Below are 19,766 nucleotides of genomic sequence, written 5' to 3'. Positions count from 1 at the left end.
ATAAGAGAAACTCTAACAGACATGAGCAACTTGATTTCCTCTAGCTCCATAATAGTTGGAGATTTCAATTCTCCTTTGGCATTGCTGGATAGATCCTCCAATAAGAAGCTGAGCAAAGAAATTTTAGATTTAAACCTAACCATCCAACATTTGGATTTAGCAAACATCTACAGAGCATTTCATCCCAAAAAAAACTGAATACACATCTGCCCACAGAACATACTCCAAAATCGATCACATCTTAGTCTAACCTCAGTAATTTTAAAGGAATAGAAATTATTCCTTGCATCCTCTCAGACTGAACTCAGTAACAACAGCAATCTGCATACTCATACAAAAACATGAAAGTTAAATAACCTTATGCTAAATGATGGCGGGGTCAGAGATGAGATTAAGAAGGAAATTGCCAAATTTTTGGAACAAAATGACAAGGAAGACACGAATTATCAGAACCTCTGGGATATCGCAAAGGGAGTCCTATGAGGGAAATTTGTAACACTGCAAGGCATCCTCAAGAGAATGGAAAGACATGAAGTTAACAACTTAATAGGACATCTCAAGCAACTGGAAAAGGAAGAACATTCCAACCCCGAAGCCAGTAGAAGAAAAGGAATAACCAAAATTAGAGCAGAATTAAATGAAATTGAAAACAAAAGAATTATACAACAGATCAATAAATCCAAAAGTTGGTTTTTTTGAAAAGATCAATAAAATAGATAAACCTTTGGCCAACCTAACCAGGAAAAAAAGAGTAAAATCTCTGATCTCATCAATCAGAAACGACAAAGACGAAATAACAACAGACTCCTCAGAAATCCAAAAAATCCTTAATGAATATTACAGGAAACTTTATTCTCAGAAATATGAAAATCTGACGAAAATTGACCAATACTTGGAAGCACATCGCCTTCCAAGACTTAGACAGAATCAAGTGGATATGTTGAAAAAGCCAATATCAAGTTCTATAATAGCATCAACCATACAAAATCTCCCTAAAAAGAAAAGCCCGGAACCAGATGGCTTCACGTCAGAATTCTATCAAACCTTTAAAGAGGAATTAGTACCTGTATCACTCAACCTGTTCCAAAATGTAGAAAAAGAAGGAAGACTACCCAACACGTTCTATGAAGCAAACATCACCCTGATCCCCAAACCAGGAAAAGACCCAACAAGAAAAGAAAATTATAGACCAATATCACTAATGAATATAGATGCAAAAATATTCAACAACATCCTAACAAACAGAATCCAGCAACACATCAAACAAATTATACATCATGACCAAGTCAGTTTTATCCCAGGGTCTCAAGGCTGGTTCAATATACGTAAATCTATAAGTATAATTCAGCACATAAACAAATTAAAAAGCAAAGACCATGTGATTCTCTCAATTGATGCAGAAAAAGTTTTTGATAATATCCAGCATCCCTTCATGATCAGAACACTTAAGAAAATTGGTATAGAAGGAACATTTCTTAAACTGATAAGAGGCCATCTACAGCAAACTCACAGGCCAATATTGTATTGAATGGAGTTAAATTGAAATCATTTTCACTCAGATCAGGAACCAGACAAGGCTGACCATTCTCTCCACTGCTCTTTAACATTGTAATGGAAGTTTTAGCCACCACTATTAGGGAAGAAAAGACGATCAAGGGTATCCATATAGGGTCAGAAGAGATCAAACTTTCGCTCTTCACAGATGATATGATTGTATATCTGGAAAACACAGGGATTCTACTACAAAACTCTTAGAAGTGATCAAGGAATACAGCAGTGTCTCAGGTTACAAAATCAACATTCATAAATGGGTAGCCTTTACAGATACCAATAATAGTCAAGCTGAAAAAACAGTTAAGGACTCTATTCCATTCACAGTACTGCCAAAGAAGATGAAATATTTGGGAGTTTATCTAACAAAGGACGTGAAAGATCTCTATAAAGAGAACTATGAAACTCTAAAAAAAGAAATAGCTGAAAATGTTAATAAATGGAAAAACATACCATGCTCATGGCTGGCAAGAATCAACATTGTTAAAATGTCCATACTACCCAAAGCAATATACAATTTTAATGCAATCCCTATTAAAGCTCCACTGTCATACTTTAAAGATCTTGAAAAAAAAATACTTCGTTTTATATGGAATCAGAAAAAACCTCAAATAGCCAAGACATTACTCAGAAATAAAAACAAAACAGGAGGAATCACACTATCAGACCTCAGACTATACTATAAATCAATAGTGATCAAAACGCATGGTACTGGCACAAAAACAGAGAAGTAGATGTCTGGAACAGAATAGAGAACTAAGAGATGAATCCAGCTACTTACTGTTATCTGATCTTTGACAAGCCAATTAAAAACATTCAGTGGGGAAAAGATTCCCTATTTAACAAATGGTGCTGGGTGAACTGGCTGGCAACCTGTAGAAGACTGAAACCGGACCCACACCTTTCACCATTAACTAAGATAGACTCTCACTGGATTAAAGATTCAAACTTAAGACATGAGACTATAAAAATACTAGAAGAGAGTGCAGGGAAAACCCTTGAAGAAATCGGTCTGGGCGAGTATTTTATGAAGAGGACCCCCAGGGCAATTGAAGCAGCTTCAAAAATACACTACTGGAACCTGATCAAACTAAAAAGCTTCTGCACAGCCAAGAACACAGTAAGTAAAGCAAGCAAACAGCCCTCAGAGTGGGAGAAGATATTTGCAGGTTATGTCTCCGACAAAGGTTTAGTCACCAGAATCCACGGAGCACTCAAATATTTCAGATTGTATATGAAACCAGCACATTGTACCCCTTGATTGCACTAATGTACACAGCTATGATTTAACAATAAAAATAAATTAATTAATAAAAAAAAAGAATGGAAGAAAAAGTATCCAATGTACTCAGCCCTACTATGAAACTAATTTATGGCTTTCACATGAAAGCTATAACCCAGATACAACCTAAGAATAGGGGAAAGGGGGAAAGGGAGGAGAGGGAGGGAGGAGGTGGGCAGAGGGAGGGGGATTGGTGGGATTACACCTGTGGTGCATTTTACAAGGGTATATGTGAAACTTAGTAAATGAGGAATATAAATGTCTTAGCACAATAACTAAGAAAATGCCAGGAAGGCTATGTTAACCAGTGTGATGAAAATGTGTCAAACGGTCTATGAAACTACCCTGTTTCCCCGAAAATAAGACAGTGTCTTATTTTAAGGTGTGCTCCCAAAGATGTGCTAGGTCTTATTTTCAGGGGACGTCTTATCTTTCTTGTAAGTAGGTCTTATTTTCAGAGGATGTCTTATTTTCGGGGAAACAGGGTAATGTATGGTGCCCCCTGATCACATTAATGTACACAGCTATGAATTAATAAATATATATATATTTTAAAAAAAAGAAAGCTATAACCCAGTTATAACCTAAGAATGGGGGAAGGGAGAAAGGGAGGGGTGGGATGGGGGAGGTGGGCAGAGGGAGAGTGATTGGAGGGATTACACCTGCGGTGCATCTTACAAGGGTATATGTGAAACTTAGTAAATGTAGAATGTAAATGTCTTAACACAATAACTAAGAAAATGCAGGAAGGCTATGTTAACCAGCATGATGAAAATGTGCCAAACGGTCTATAAAACCAGTATGGTGCCCCATGATCACATTAATGTACACAGCTATGATTTAATAATAAAAAAATGAAAAATAAAAAATAAATGCTTATAATAAATAAACAGAATATAAAACTATACATATACTACAACTGCATCTATATAAAATACAATGCATATAAATTAAAAACTATAAGAAAAAACTATAAGGAAAACATAAAAATGAACAGTTATAAAGGGTGGTAAGATTATACATAATTTTTTCATTCTCAAAAATGCCTATTATTATTTCTTATAATAAAAATTGAAATGAAATGAATGGTCTTTGACTTTTCTCTTTCTATAAAATGTAAGCAGAGTTGAAGGTGAAAATATTTGAAAGATAGTGATTTCAGTACCTAGGAAACCCAGCAAAGAATTAATATAAATTTAAGAATATTACTACTTAGTTCAAATTTTAAAAAGTAATAAACAGCCTGGAAATTTGTAAAATTACATGATAAAGCCACAGCAAGCTTTACTTTTGGATAAGCTTTGGAGAATTTTAAAAACAAATAATCTTGTAATTATTACTATTTTTCAATAGTTACAAAAAACTTTTTAAATTATCAGGTTTCTAAAGGCAAGAGTAGAGCAAAGATGAGATTCTGTTAAGCTATTTTTACCATGTTGTTTATAACAATTTTTTAAACAAAAAAAAAAAATACTTTCTGGCCTCAAGAGTGCAATTTGCTATTAACAATCTCAAAAACGCTTTAGTAAAGAAAATGTTCAAGACAAATACCCAGATGAATTTCACCTGTGTTCTTCTCACTTCCTCTCACTCTAGTTTCATCTTCTAACCCTCAACACTGACCTTCATACATGAATAAAATGAACCTAACTTCAGATAACAACAGAGAACACAGAATGTTAGGCGAAAAATAGACATTATTGCCCTCAATTTACAGGTAAGGAGACAGAGTCCAAGAGATTAAGTGACTTGCTCAAAGTCACACAACTAGTAACTGGAAAAATAGGATGTGAACCAGAGTTGACTAATGTCAAAGCCTTTACTTGGAATATGCTGCTTACACACACACTTGTGCTGCCTTGATTCCTTGAATGAGCTAAGGAAACACAGGATTTGGAAGAAACTAACCAGAAAAACAGTATTTGTGATCATAAAGATCGAGCTACTTACATAAAACCATCTTAACTGATTAGATTTAGACTACAGAAATTCCCTGAGCTCTAACCAGATGAATAACAGGAATTGAATGAAATGAATGTAGATAAATAAGAGGGAGATTTTTTACTGGGACTACTATCTTATATTGTTGCAGGAGCTAACCTTACTTGAAACCATAAAGTTTCTAACTCTGGCAAATTCAAACAGAAGTAAATGATCAGAACACAGAACTTAGGCCAGGAATCAAGAGTTCTAAATTAAGGATGAAGCACTCCTTAAATTAACAGCCTAGAAAAAGGGTCCTGGAATGAGAACCAGTATGGAACTAACTCTAAACTAGAAGGCTGTAACAGAGATTATCTATGAATCAGAAGAATGAATGAAAATTGTGGAGTAAGAGCCAGGACAAAGCTGAGAAATGTGAACTGGAAGGGGTGGAAAAGAAAGGAAAGTGTTTGAAAACATTGGAAATAACGAAACATATGGTAAATTATGAGACAGTTTGAGCTATGGCATGATTATATAAATTCCTGCTGCAAAATCTGGTGGCAGATTGGAAACATGTGTTCCAAAACAATTCCATAAGATTTTCTATTGAAGTTGAAGAAAATGAGTAATGCAAGTTTTATGTCCTTAATGATATCTGAGTTTCTTCCAAAGGTTATTTTAACATAACTTTTTAAATGAAAGCAATACTGATTTGGTCTCAATTTCAAATATTTCAGGATATACAGTACATAAATAAATTCATCAAACTGCTTACATATCCCCCTTAGGACAGGGTCCCCTTTCCTCCTTCAATGCTCCAAACAGTGAAAAATTTATTACAGCTAAAAAGAAAGAGACTTAAAAGGGAGGAGTGAAAGATGAAACTGAAAAGATAAGTTGGAGAGAGACTGTGAAGAATCTTTTGTGTATGCAAAAGTAAAGAGTCTGAACTTCATTCAAAGCAACAGAAAGCCTAAAAGAGATCTTTAAGCCAGGGAATGATTCGAATTTGATTTTTAACAAGCTACTCTACAGCAATACACAGAAAAACCTCTAGATAGAAACACAAGATTGCAGAATACATGTAGTGGTGGTACAGGTGAAAATACATTAGCAAGAATTCTCGCACTAGTCAGATTTTCTGACATTAAATTAACAGGATTTGTTGACACTTTGTAACAGGCTCTATTGCCCTCTTACTTCAAAACCTTTCACTGCTGATCAAATATGCCAATGACGTAAATTCAAATGTTTTAGCATGGCATGCAAACATAGGTGATTCTAACTAAATATTTAACAACTGATATACTAAAATAAAAATTAATGTACAAATCAATACGTAAATTACTATTTAAATCTTTTTTCCAAATAAAAAATAGATGTACGTATGTAGGTATCGGCTTTCCATGTAACAATAGCTATAGCATAAACTGTATAGTCATTCTAATAATTTATAAATAATTTGTTAAGTTTTAGAAAATGTTGGTTTAATCTCAATAAGGCCATGGTTTGATATTTAGAACTATATCAAGCTTTTCCTGACATCTTCCTCATTAAAATGACAGTTATTAGGTCCCTGGTACCTAGCACTTTGTTGCAACAATAAGGCCACTAGGCAGGCTGTCTACATGTTACAGTCACATAAAGCACCTAAATGCCAGTGTTCCCAAAGGCCCTGAAACCTCTGTGCCTTAGGCTACCTCTCCCCTGCCCCCCACACACACACACAAAATCACCTCTACTACATCCTGTTCCATTGCCTCCACCAACACGACTTGGGACTATTAGGCAGGAACTGACACTCCAGGCAGTACAAGCCTTCAAAGAACCACATTAATTCACACCACTAAAATATGTATATTTTGGAGACAGGGGTCTTACTGTGTCACCAGGGGTGGCCTAATCATAGCTGAAAGCAACCTGAAACACCTGGCACAAGTGATCCTCCTACTTCAGCTTCCCAAGTAGCTGGGACTACAGGTGTACACCACCACAGCTAATTTTATTTTTTGTAAAGACAGGGTCTCACTATGTTGCTCAGTCTTGTCTCAAACTCCTGGCTTCAAGCAATCCTCCTGCATCAGCCTCCCAAAGTGCTGGGATTTTAGGAGTAAGCCACCATGCCTGGCCTGTGATTCAATATTTTAAAAACTAATTATCTCTGCATTAATGGATAGCAATATAACACTAATCCTGTAAAGTCCTTTAGAACCAACTCCTACCAACTAGCTTCATCTTCCACCATTCCATCCCTTCATTCCATCTTCCATACACCTAGCAATATAGGAATACTGGCCATTCCCCCAAAGATACTGTATGCTCTTTCACAGCTCATACTTTGCACATGTCTAAAATGCCCTTCTCCAGATACTGGATTATATTTTCCTGCAAGAACAATTTGAATATTATCTTTGGTTATAAGCCCTCCCATAAATCCCTCATGTTCTGGCTCTGCGCCTATAGCTTAGTGGTTAGGGTACCAGCCACATACCCCAGGGCTGGCGGGTTCGAACCCAGCCAGGGCTGCTAAACAACAATGACAACTACAACAAAAAAAATAGCCAGGCATTGTGGCAGGCACCTGTAGTCCCAGCTAATTGGGAGGTTGAGGCAAGAGAATTACTTGAGCCCAAGAGTTTGAGGTTGCTGTGAGCTGTGACACTACAGCACTCTACCAAGGGCGACATAATGAGACACTGTCTCAAAAAAAAATAAATTCTCCATGTTCATAAACTCACTCCTTTGCCTGTGTCAGTTCAACATAGTTGGTACATAACCATTTTAAAGCATTTAGAATTATTTATTTACATGACTTTTTCCCACTGAAGTGTGAGTACTTCAAGTGCAGAGACTATGTCCTATTCCTGTTTTCTAATTAGTATAGTGACATACAGCAGACAGTCAGAGCACTTGTTGAAAGGAAGAACAAATAAATGCCTAAGCCAAAACAATAACTGTCTCTGATTTTCAATACTGTATTCTATACTGGAAAATTTTAGATGCAAATTTAAACATGTACAAGGAGATACATATTTTTTAAAAATTCATTTAAAGAAAGGCCCGGCATGGTGATTCCTGCCTGTAATCCTAGCACTCTGGGAGTCTACAGCAGGCAGATTGCTTGAGCTCAGGAGTTTAAGACCTGCCTCAGCAAGAGCAAGACCCCGTCTCTAAAAATAGCCAGGTGTTGAGGCAGGCACCTATAAGCCCCAGCTACTTGGGAGGCTGAGGCAAGAAGATCACTTGAGCCCAAAGAGTTTGAAGTTGCTGTGAGCTATGATGTCACAGCACTCTACCAAGGACAACAAAGTGAGACTCTGTCTCAAAAAGATTTTTTAAAAAATACTTTTAGAGACTAGCGTATACGTAGCTTTGTAGATGTGGCACCTCTCCCTGATCCTCCCACTGGATCATCTCAGGTACTCTGATTATTACTTTTGTCAGAACTGGGTTATTATCAGTCAAGTTCTCTGTCTTACATATACATGTAAAATGTTTATTTTTAAGTTAATTTGCCCATGTTTTCACATTTTTCTAACATTATCCTTATAAGCAGCATCACCTAGTATTAGATGACCCCGAATAGGATATAAATTATTTTGTCATTTTGTCTTCCCTTCTTTCATTCCATCTTTTCTTCTTGCCTTCTTCCTTTCCTTCTTGTTATTGGCTTTCGATGTTAACAATTAGTAACAGACTCATGCATAACATAATTTCTTAATGGATTATTTCAATTTTAGAAATAAAAAATCATGTAACAAAATTTAATTAAATAAATTCAGTACAGGGACTGAAATATCTTTGAAACGTATCTTTGAGAATATATTTAATCAAGCATGAGTACAAATGTGAAATTTTCAAAACTTTTTTGAAATATAAAGTTTAAATCATTATTTAACAAAATAGTAAGCTTCTCAAATTTAGATTGCTGTATCCTGATAATTCTTCTATTCCTCAAACTAAATCTTTTTTTTTTTTTTTTTTTGGTAGAGGCAGAGTCTCACTTTATTGCCCTCGGTAGAGTGCCGTGGCATCACACAGCTCACAGCAACCTCCAACTCCTGGGCTTAGGCAATTCTCTTGCCTCACCCTCCCGAGTAGCTGGGACTACAGGCGTCTGCCACAACACCCGGCTATTTTTTTGTTGCAGTTTGGCCGGGGCCGGGCTTGAACCCACCACCCTCGGTATATGGGGCCTGGGCCTTACCCACTGAGCCACAGGCGCTGCCCAAACTAAATGTCTTATTTGCATGAAAAAGGTATCACATAAAGCAATGGGATCAAGTAAAAAGTATCTTTTTTTTTTTTTTAAACAGAGTCTCACTATGTCACCTTCCTAGAGTGCTATGGTGTCACAGCTCTCAGCAACTTCAAACTCTTGACTCAGCCTCCCAGATAGCTGGGACTACAGGAGCCCGCCACAAGACCCGGCTATTTTTTTCTTGTTTTTGTTGTAGTTGTCATTTCTGTTTAGTAGGCCCGGGCTGGGTTTGAACCCACCAGCCCCGGTGAATGTGGCCATTGCACTAACCACTGAGCATGGGCGGCGAGCCAGCATCTTATCACAAAGCAAGAGTTTCAGGGGTTTTTTGAGACAGGGTCTCACTCTGCCACAAAGCAAGATTTTAATTTTTTTACCTGTTTGCAAGAGAAAAGTACAATATAGAACTTCTCATTTAGCAGACTGAATGGATACTGTCAATACTATATTTGAAATAAATAAACTAAAAAGAGAGGGAGAATGAGTGACACTTTCAACTACATTGGTTAAGTGTATTGATGACATGTGAGAGGATGGAGACAACACTAATCAAGATTACTAACTCAAGTTTTCACTGCAAAGCAATGACTACAGTTAGTAACAGAATTTAGTAAATAACTGACATTACAGCCGCTGTAGAGGAATAACTAAAAACTATTATTTGTTCTGCAAAGATGTACCAAAAACAAATAAAATGTTCAAATTGGTTAATTAAGATTTTGATATATTAAAGACCATTTTGAAAAACTAAGATTTATTAAAAAGTATTATATATTATGAAGTAAAAAGGTTGTATAACCTGAGTTCATTCTGAAAAACCTGAAATTAAAGTAATGCAGTATTTTATTTCCAGAGCTCTTGAATGTAAAATTTTGCCTTTAATAAGACTTCCACATGAAATGACATTATCAGAATGAAGAATCTAATCAATTCCAGGCTACTACTGTTTATGTGCCTTATATGTTTTACATGCTTTATACAAAAAGACATAAGAGCAGACTATTTGTTGTTCCATATACCTCACTATAATAGATTCAAAGCTATAAGCTTTTATTTATGGGCTAAAGATAACCACTGAAATTGTGAATGATTCTTATTTTACTTATTTTATCTTATTGTTGAAAGGTAGTTATTGACTGCAAAAAATGGCAGTTCTAAACACCTGAATGAACTTAATCAAAAATTTCCATGAACTATGTGAAAGTTTATTAATAAGTATGACAAAGTTTATATATTTGAAGCAAAAGTTCAACCTCAGACAAAAAGAAGTTAAACTGACTCCAAAAGGAATTATTAAGACTAGTGGAATATTGTGTATGCTTGAGGAAGAATATCAACATGTTTTTAAGTACTTGATTTTTTTTTTTAAAGTTCCAATGGATTAAAAATCCATTCACATTTTCAGAAGAAATTTTAACATCACATTTGTCAATAGAAAAAAAAAGCAGTTAAAGAATATTAATATCTTTGAAGTAAAAATTTTAAAGGATAAATTTTCAAAATTCTAATTACATAAAAGGAGTTTCTTTCAACCAGAGAATAAAACTTAAGTTATTTCCTGCAATTTTAAGCCACTACATGTATAGTTTCTTGTCAATGGTGAACAATGAAAAGATATGTGTACCTCTTCTAAAAATAAATAAAAAACCTGACAGGAGGCGAGAACGACCCCCGGACCGACCAAAGCTCGCGCGTCGCTGCATCCCTGCGTACAGCGCCTACATCCCGCCGCCGTTGCCACCATGCCCAAGAGAAAGGCTGAAGGGGATGCTAAAGGAGATAAAGCCAAGGCAAAGGACGAACCACAAAGAAGATCCGCAAGGTTGTCTGCTAAACCTGCTCCTCCAAAGCCAGAGCCCAAGCCTAAAAAGGCCCCTGCAAAGAAGGGAGAGAAGGTACCCAAAGGGAAAAAGGGAAAAGCTGACGCTGGCAAGGAAGGGAATAATCCTGCAGAAAATGAAGATGCTAAAACAGACCAGGCACAGAAAGCTGAAGGTGCTGGAGATGCCAAGTGAAGTGTGTGCATTTTTGATAACTGTGTGCTTCTGGTGACTGTACAGTTTGAAATACTATTTTTTATCAAGTTTTATAAAAATGCAGAATTTTATTTTACTTTTTTTTTTTTTTAAGCTATGTTGTTAGCACACAGAACACTTCATTGTTTTTTGGGGAAGGGGCATATGTCACTAATAGAATGTCTCCAAAGCTAGATTGATATGAGGGAAAATGTTTTTCCCTCTAGTTTTGAAAGACTTCCTCTTGGCTCCCAAGAGGAGGGATTTCCTGATGTTGACACACAGCTACCTTGGCACAAATGCCTTGTGGTATGGAAAAACTAATTTGTTTTTATGTCCTATTCTCCCTCAGTCTTCAGCATAGTCTTAACTCCCTTAAACCCAGTCACCTCTTGTGACCTGACCCCCAATAATTGGTTACCAGTAGTATATCAAGGAATCTGGACTTTTTCAATAATACCACTGAGATGGCATCCCTCAAAAGAGCAGCGGTTCCATTTGTAGATTGTTGGATCTTCAGATAAATTCTACCATTTTCATTTCGTTTCCTGAAAGTTAGGGTCGGCTTATGAAAAGTTGTTAAACAACATGCGAAATGTGAAATGTCAACCCTCACTCTAAACTTCCCTGTTCAGAGCATCAAATGAAGACTTCATTGGGTTTTATAGTGGCTTTCTGATTTTTTTGGCAGAACATTGAAGAAGGGAGTTTGAAAGTTGTTGTATACTGTTAACGATCCTCTGCCCATGTCCTGCCTGAAATACCATGATTGTTTATGAAAAGTATCTTTAATAAAACTGGATACAGTTTGGCTTGGAAAAAAAAAAAAAACCTGACAGAAGCCAGTTAAGTATCTCATTTTAGATGTTGAAAAGATTTTATTTAAGCGTTTTTACAATTCATCATTTATTGTCTTCCATAATACCTTGTATTTTGTTTGCTTATAATTATATAATAAAAGTGATTTTTACCAAGTCTCATATAGATGTCCCCAAATCTTTTCTAATTTACCACAACATGACATACACATCCATTATTATTTCCTATGTATAGCCTGACATAAAAAAAAGTTAGGAAGCACTATTTAAAGGAGTGTAACTAGCTAAAATATACAGTGAAAGGGAAGAAGTCTAAAAATTGTAAATAAATCAAGGACAGATGATTGTTTGCCATGCTAAGAATTTTATATTCCTTTCTAACCTCTGTAAACCAAAGGTCTGGAAGAAAATTAACCTCTAATGTCCTAAGGCATCCAGTGTATGTAATAGATTAATTTATTTCTTATGCATGGTACTATTTATGTTCCCATTCCTGGTAAAAATAAAATAATTACTTAATATTTTGTGTGTTCCATGGTTCAGAGGAGGGACTCCATTCAAAGGCTGCATGCAGGTGGCAATGGAAAGACACTGATATTTTGAACAACCACATTTGGGTTGTACAACCACATTTTTGAGGTGTAAATCTCTTTCTGGCAACAGCATAATTTATTTCAAGTAAAAATTCAAATGATTTGGGATTAAAAGAACCCCAATATTGATCTATATAAAATCCTATAGCAGCAAAACACAATTTTCAATTCTTTCCTTTAAATGTTATTTTAAATGACTGGTGATAACGGTAACATCAATGGCCATTATGATTATGATAATTAACATATTATAACAATTTACAGCTCATAGGCACTTTCACTTATATAGTATTACTTTACTCCTATGCTAAAGATACCACATGCCCATAATTTTTTAAACATGATTATGAAATCCAAACAACTCTAAAAACAAGAACTTTTTTTATAAGTCTGGGCCAAAATTCCTGACCTGAATTGGCAGAAATAAATAGGTTAAATAGTGTTCATTTAATCCATTTCACTAAAGAAATATTAATAATGTTTTCAATAAGCGGCTGCTGTCCTGACGCTGGTAAGAGTTACATACCATACAACATACCATACCTTTACATTAACAAAGTCAAAAATACTTGAATTCCCAAACACTCCTGGCACCACAAGTTTCAGTTAACAGATTATGGACCTGTGTTTTTAATCTTCATTTTATAGAATTTAAAATAACACAATTTGTAAATGATGAAGACAGGACTCTAGATATCTAAATCTTGTTTTCTATCCTCTTTCCAACACTGATCATAAATGAAAAAGCTTTTTTCACCATAGAACATTTCCTATTTCGAGTGATATCATGTAAGCACAAGTTAATGAAAATTGTTCAAAATGCAAAATTAAAAAATAAAAGTCTTATTTGTGCCTAACCTTTAAAAATACTGTCTGCTGCTTAAATTTGTTCTCAGCTTCAGTTTTACACAAATGACTAAGCTCACTGTCCGTAAAAACTACAAGGACAAAAATGTAAAGAGAGAATCACAAATATTTATTCAATTGGCAGATATTCTAATGCCAAATCTATCGGTCCTGTGGCAGTTATATTCTGCAACAAATGTTTCTGGTTCTCCATAGTTGGTAGGACTGCACTTCTCTACTCTGAGTTATGCAAGATCATGTAATTTGCTTTAGCTAGTAAAATGCAAGCAGAAGTTGTATGCATACTTCTAAAAGGAAACAGTAATAGACAACTTACGATTCACCAGTCACCCTTTTCAGCTGCTCATAATGTCCCACATGAGCTTCTCCAACAACCTATGTCCCAGAATGAGAATAACATGGAGTGGAGACCCCAAGGGACCCAGAGTAAACATGTAGCATGAAAAGAAATAAACCTTTATTGTTTTAAGGTACTGATATTTAGGGATAGCATAGTCCATTATAAATTTATTACCTCTCAACTCTAAATCGACTCTTGTTTGCCCTGCTTTGTAATAGTGGATCTGTACACTGATGACTTTTCTCCTTTGCTACTTGGCACAATGCTAAGCTTTGTCAGTAGAGGGAGCCATAGTGATGTTAAAGCAGTGGTTCTCAACCTTCCAATGCCGTGACCCTTTAATATAGTTCCTCATGTTATGGTGACCCCCAACCAGAAAATTATTTTCATTGCTACTACATAACTATAATTTTGCTCCTGTTATGAATCATAAGGTAAATATCTGATATGCAGGATGCATTTTCATTGTTACAAATTGAACATAAAGCATAGTGATTAATCACAAAAACAATATGTAATTATATATTGTGAAATATTTATTTCTAATTACAAATAAATGAAATTTTGTCTTGAAGCATGGTGTAGCATGGGTAACAGTCTTAATATAACAACAGTAAACTACATTGCTAGATTTTCCAACAGTATGAGTAAAAAGACAAAGTCAGTGGGAAGGTTGAGAGTGCATCTTTCTCACCAGATCAGAAATTCTTGGGGCAGTATTTGCAAAAGCACAACAAAGATCATCTTCCACAACAAGCCTACTTTTGTATTTAGACTTGATAACCAACAAGCTGGAAAACCCTGTTTCACAAAGATATGTTCTTGGAAATGGAAGAAGGCGCAACACAGTCTCAGACAGAACAGGATATGACTGCAAACACTTGATCCAGAATTTTGTAACTGGCATTGTAAAGAAATCAGTTCTCACTGCATTGCTGTTCATAAGTTCAATGAACTCCTCTTGTGCTGTCTCAGGAACATCTTCAACTTTGACTATAAATGGGCTTCTGGCAAGTACAAATGGAGTGTCAAGTAGATTTAAAAAGTACGATGAAATTTTGTCTGCAAGCATGTGCAAGTGTTCTTTCACAGAAATTATCATCGTAATCCTTCTGTCTGGTTCAGTATCATTTTCCTCAAAGAAAGCAGATAAGGTAGGCAACATGTAAATTTTATTTTCATCCAATTTTTTTTTGCCATAGCTGAGGTTTCATTTGGAATGATCAGATCTTTTTAGACAAATCGAGGTGTATTGCATTTGGTCCTTGCAGTGATCAATTTAACTCATTCAAGATGGCAAAGATGTCAAACAAGTAAGCTATTTTCTGCAGTTCACTTTTATCACTGAAAAGTGTTTCGAACTGCGGTCTTGCTTTCTGATTAAAAAACATTTTGAGTTGGGAGGCGCCTGGGGCTCAAAGGAGTAAGGCGCCGGCTCCATATGCCAGAGATGTTGGGTTCAAATCCAGCCCTGGCCAAAAACTGCAAAAAAAAAAAAAAAGTTTCGAGTTCATCACAAAGCTCAAAAACACGTTTTAGAACTTTTCCTCTCCACAACCATCTCACTTCCGTGTGAAATAGCAGAGCATTGTTTGGCACATCCAGCTTGTTCCACAATTGCGAAAACAGCCAACTGTTTAAAGTGCTCACCTTTACAAAACTGACAGAACTTATGGCACTTTTCATTACTTCTCGTAACTCTTGTGGCAGCGTCTTCGTTGCTAATATTTGCCAATGATTCATACAGTGAGTTCCAATGACTTTTGGTGACTCATTCAGTACCAAACAATTGATACCCAGATCGACATCCTAGCATAGCTGGAGCACCATCTGTGCAAATGCCACAAATCTTTTCCCAAGAGATCTTATGCTCTTTCAGAAATGAACCAACTGTGTCAAATATATCATGTGCAGTAGCTGTCATTTCAAGAGGTTTGCAAAAAAGAAACTCATCTTTAAAGTCGCCATTAATATACCCTACATAAACCAGAAACTGTGTGAACAGTTTGCAACGTCTGTAGATTCATCAAGCTGGATACTAAATATTGGAAGTGGAGCAGATTTAATTTCCTGGATTATCTGATCAAGAATATCAGCAGACATGTCATCTATTCTACTGTGAACCGTGTCGTTAGATAAGGAAATTGCATTCAATTTCATAACAAATTCGTCTCCAATCATAACTCGAACAATGTCTTTGGAGCTGGCAACAGGAAATCCTCAGCAATGGTGTGAGGTTTCATAGCTCTGGCAATTCTGAGTGTCACCAAATATGAAGCTTTAATGGCTGCTATGTTTTGTTTGCAGTACTTGCCACCCGTGTCAAATCTGGCTTTCTTGAGTCCATCAGCTTTGCTTCCAAAATAGTTGGTATCCTTGCCGGCCAAGCTCGGATGCTTGCTATCAAAATGGCGTTTTAGTTTGTTCTGCTTCATAGATTCAACTGATAGAACTTCACAACAAATAACACAATGCAGTTTCTCAATTCCTGCAGTAATTATTGAGGTAAAACCATCCTATAAAAAATCCTCACTATATTTTCTTTTCTTAACATTCTTCTCTACACAATCCATTGTCATAGATGGTTTACTAATGAAAATATATATAACAATAGCTTAAATAATGCAAAAGAGGATATATGGCATAGTTCAGTCAATACAGTTCATTAAAGTTTCCTATGATTTACCATTCTCTGTGTTGTATTTTTAACATACCTGTTAGTATCACAAAAGGGGAAGTATTCACATCAACCACAGCTGAATATAAAAAGACTGATCAGCATCCAGATTAAGTTCCCATGGTACAGATATTTTTTTTTTGCAGTAGTTTGATGATTTTACAGTACATGATTTTACATTTACCCAGTAATTATAATTCATGAAGTGTCATTTTACCTCCAATACTTCTGCTTTCAACACAGTAGCTGCTTTTAACAGTAGCTGCTTTCAACACAGCAGCTGCTTTCTACATAGTAGCTGCTCTCTACACATGTATGACTGGTCTGCATACGTATATTATAGCACCAACCCTGTCACATATACCTGCATTTGTACAGAGTGTATGTGATGGGGTTGGCGCGATGATGTCATCACACTGGGTACTTGTATATGGGCATATCTGCACGTGGGTAGACCCACCTGGACCTGGACAGAGGAGTGGTGTCTTGGTTCCTAAGACCATTGGAAATATGTGTTTTCTGATGGTCTTAGGCGATCCCTGTGAAAGGGTTGTTTGACCCCCATAGGAGTTGCCACCCACAGGTTGAAGGACCAAAGGACTTCTCTTCCAGGTTCTGGGTGTTTTGTTGTTTTTGCTATCATGCATAGCTAGCTACCAGTGGTACTCAATCTTCTATCATGTCACTAGCACCCCAGAAGGCATCTATTCAGCAAGTTTCAACAGCACTCCAGATAATTTCCCCACAAGTATTGCTGGCTCTCCAGTAGGTGACTTCCCAATGAGTTTCCCTGAGTCCCCTAGCCAGCTTCTCAGCAAGTCCCACCTACACCCACACTGATGATTTCCTGCTTGTCTGCCCTAATCTGTGGCAGCTCAGTGGGCCACAGCCATACCCTCCAGTGAGGGCTGAATCTTAGCCACAGCCATGAGAGAAGGGGGCCTCTTGGGCCTCTTCTCAGTTTGCTTTTCTTTTTTTAATAAACAAACAGGGTCTCACACTGTCACCAAGACTAAAATGCAGTAGCACAATTACAGTGCACCGCAGCCTCCAAGTCCTGGGTTCAAGCTAAGCAATCCTTCTGCCTCAGCCCAAGTAGCTGGGAACACAGGCACCTACGACCATACCTGGATTAAGTTTGCTTCTCTTCTGGGTACTCTACCTCAGCTGTAGAAAAGATGGCTGCTCCCTACTACAGGTTAATAATCCTTTACATTAAAACATTCCTGTTCAAATTACTATTGTAGTTGCTGTCTCCTGACTGGATCCTGACATCTAGTTTATTCTAACATAAAATTATAGACTGCAACATTAATTTGTATTAGTAGTTTTGAAGGACAACTTTGGATTCCTTTTATTTCTACTTTATTTCATAGTTACTTTTAGGTAAAGCACATTCTTCTTAGTAAAGTACCACAAGAACGAAAAAGCAAGTATCCAATGTACTCAATACTAATATGAAGCCAGTAGATAAACTAATACTCACCCACATAAGAGAAAAACTCGATTCAATTCAAGTTTGGGGGGAGAGGGAGGAAGTAGGAGGTAGAAAGAAGGAGGGAGGGTGATTGGTGTGCTCCCACCTAATGGGCACAATGTAAGGGTATAAGGCACACCTTCTCGGTGTGGGACACACTACAACAGGGACCTTTCTTAACAAATGCAAACATTATAACCTAATGGTTTGTATCTTCATGTTAATCTGAAATACTAAAAAAAAAAATTTAATTAAAAAAGAAACTACAAAAAACAAAAGTAGTATGTGAAGGTTCACTTGTTATAGAATTAAGAAATGGCTCTTCAACCAAACATGCTAATGGAAATTATATTCTTGTGAAAAGATTAATTTCAACTTTTTGGTTATTCATACTACAATATAAAGTTTATGTGAATCTGTTATAAGGACCATCAGATAATGAAAATACTACAGGTGGAAATATTTCAATGACTTCACTATGTTAGTCATGTGGTAAAATTCATTCCTTCCTCTATAATGATAAATACAATTATTGACTTAAACTAAAATGACTAATTAGGAATAGTATTTAATCTTTACATGCAGAGCACAGAAAAATTCATACTTCTTGCTTCGAATACCTCCACTCTACTCCCGATTAGAGCAACATTTTAATTCAGGAGGAAATAAAAAGTGAAGAATAGACTGGCAGTAATTTGACAGCAATATAGTATTACAAACCCATGGAAAAGTGAACAGTAAATACTAATGCAAAGCAATTCTTCTGGAATTTGTCACTGAATACAAAATACATTTTAAAAAATAAGAGTAGTACAGTGTTTACATTAAATATATATATATCTTAACATATTTACTGGTATTTATTAGAGGAATGTCATAAATAGAAAATGCCCCCCATAAGCATGATTCCAGGAACATGTAAATGATTCCTTACTCAGCAAAAAGAAATTTATAGATGGGAATCTGGGCAGGCCCAATCTAGTCACATGAGTCCTTAAGAGAGAAAAATCTTTCCTTGCTGTGGAAAGAGAGATGCCGTGACAGAAAAGGGTCAGAGAGATGGCATTATAAGGAATCAATGCCCTATTGCTGGCTGTGAGACATAGCAGGTTATGTGCAAGCACCAGAAAGAGGCCTGTCGGCCCTTGGCTAATAGCCAGTAAAGGAATGGGGATCTCAGGCCTACAACCTACAGAAATTGAGTTCTTTCAACCACCCAAAGGAGCAAGAAAATTATCCTCCCCTAGAGCTTCCAAAAAGAAATGCAGCCGTGGTAACACCATGATTTTAAGTGAGACCCTTGTCAGACTTCTGACCTATAGAAATGTAATATGATAAATTTATGTTGTTTCAAGCCATTAAGTTTGTTAGAGCAGTGACAGAAAACTAAAGCATTGAATATCAGGAAGATCTAGGTCTTACTTCATTTAAAAAGCTGGCAATGTCCTTTCAATTGGTATTTTTTAATTGGGGTTTCATAAAAGTATGTATTGATGAAATGGATACTGTCTGTAGTTATCAGTGCTTTCCTCTCCTCCTAATTTGTTTATTTAACAAACACTTATGGCTTGGCCCTGTGGCTCAAGTGGCTAAAGCGCCAACCACATACACCTGAGCTGGTGGGTTCGAATCCAGCCCGGGCCCGCCAAACAACAATGACGGCTGCAACCAAAAAATAGCCATGCATTGTGGCAGGCACCTGTAGTCCCAGCTACTTGGAGGTAGAGGCAGGAGACTCACTTAAGCCCAGGAGTTGGAGATTGCTGTAAGATGTGATGCCATGGCACGCTACCCAGGGCGACAGCTTGAGGCTCTGTCTCAAAAAAAAAAAAAAAAAAACCAAACACTTATATGATGTTTATTATGTGCCAGGCACTCTTCTAAGGGGTTTATAAATGTAAATTCAATTAATCCTCATAAGAATTGGTGTTATTATTATCCCCATTTTACAAATAAACA

At 36.4% G+C, this 19,766-nt stretch overlaps 2 protein-coding genes across 32 annotated transcripts in view; one reads left to right on the top strand and one right to left on the bottom strand.

Moving 5' to 3' along the window:
- The window catches only part of RIMS2 (regulating synaptic membrane exocytosis 2), a 683,906-nt gene that overhangs the window by 641,537 nt on the left and 22,603 nt on the right, over positions 1-19,766 (bottom strand). The gene's annotated exons all lie outside the window — the stretch shown is intronic.
- Positions 10,696-11,715, top strand: LOC128564064 (non-histone chromosomal protein HMG-17-like). Its single transcript, XM_053559712.1, has one exon. The coding sequence runs from the start codon at positions 10,763-10,765 to the stop codon at positions 11,033-11,035; it is 273 nt and encodes a 90-aa protein (XP_053415687.1). The 5' UTR covers positions 10,696-10,762; the 3' UTR covers positions 11,036-11,715.

The sequence above is a fragment of the Nycticebus coucang genome, chromosome 13 (assembly GCF_027406575.1).
Source record: "Nycticebus coucang isolate mNycCou1 chromosome 13, mNycCou1.pri, whole genome shotgun sequence".
In the NCBI taxonomy this organism is placed as follows: domain Eukaryota; kingdom Metazoa; phylum Chordata; class Mammalia; order Primates; family Lorisidae; genus Nycticebus; species Nycticebus coucang.
This window is presented reverse-complemented; position numbering and strand designations above follow the sequence as displayed.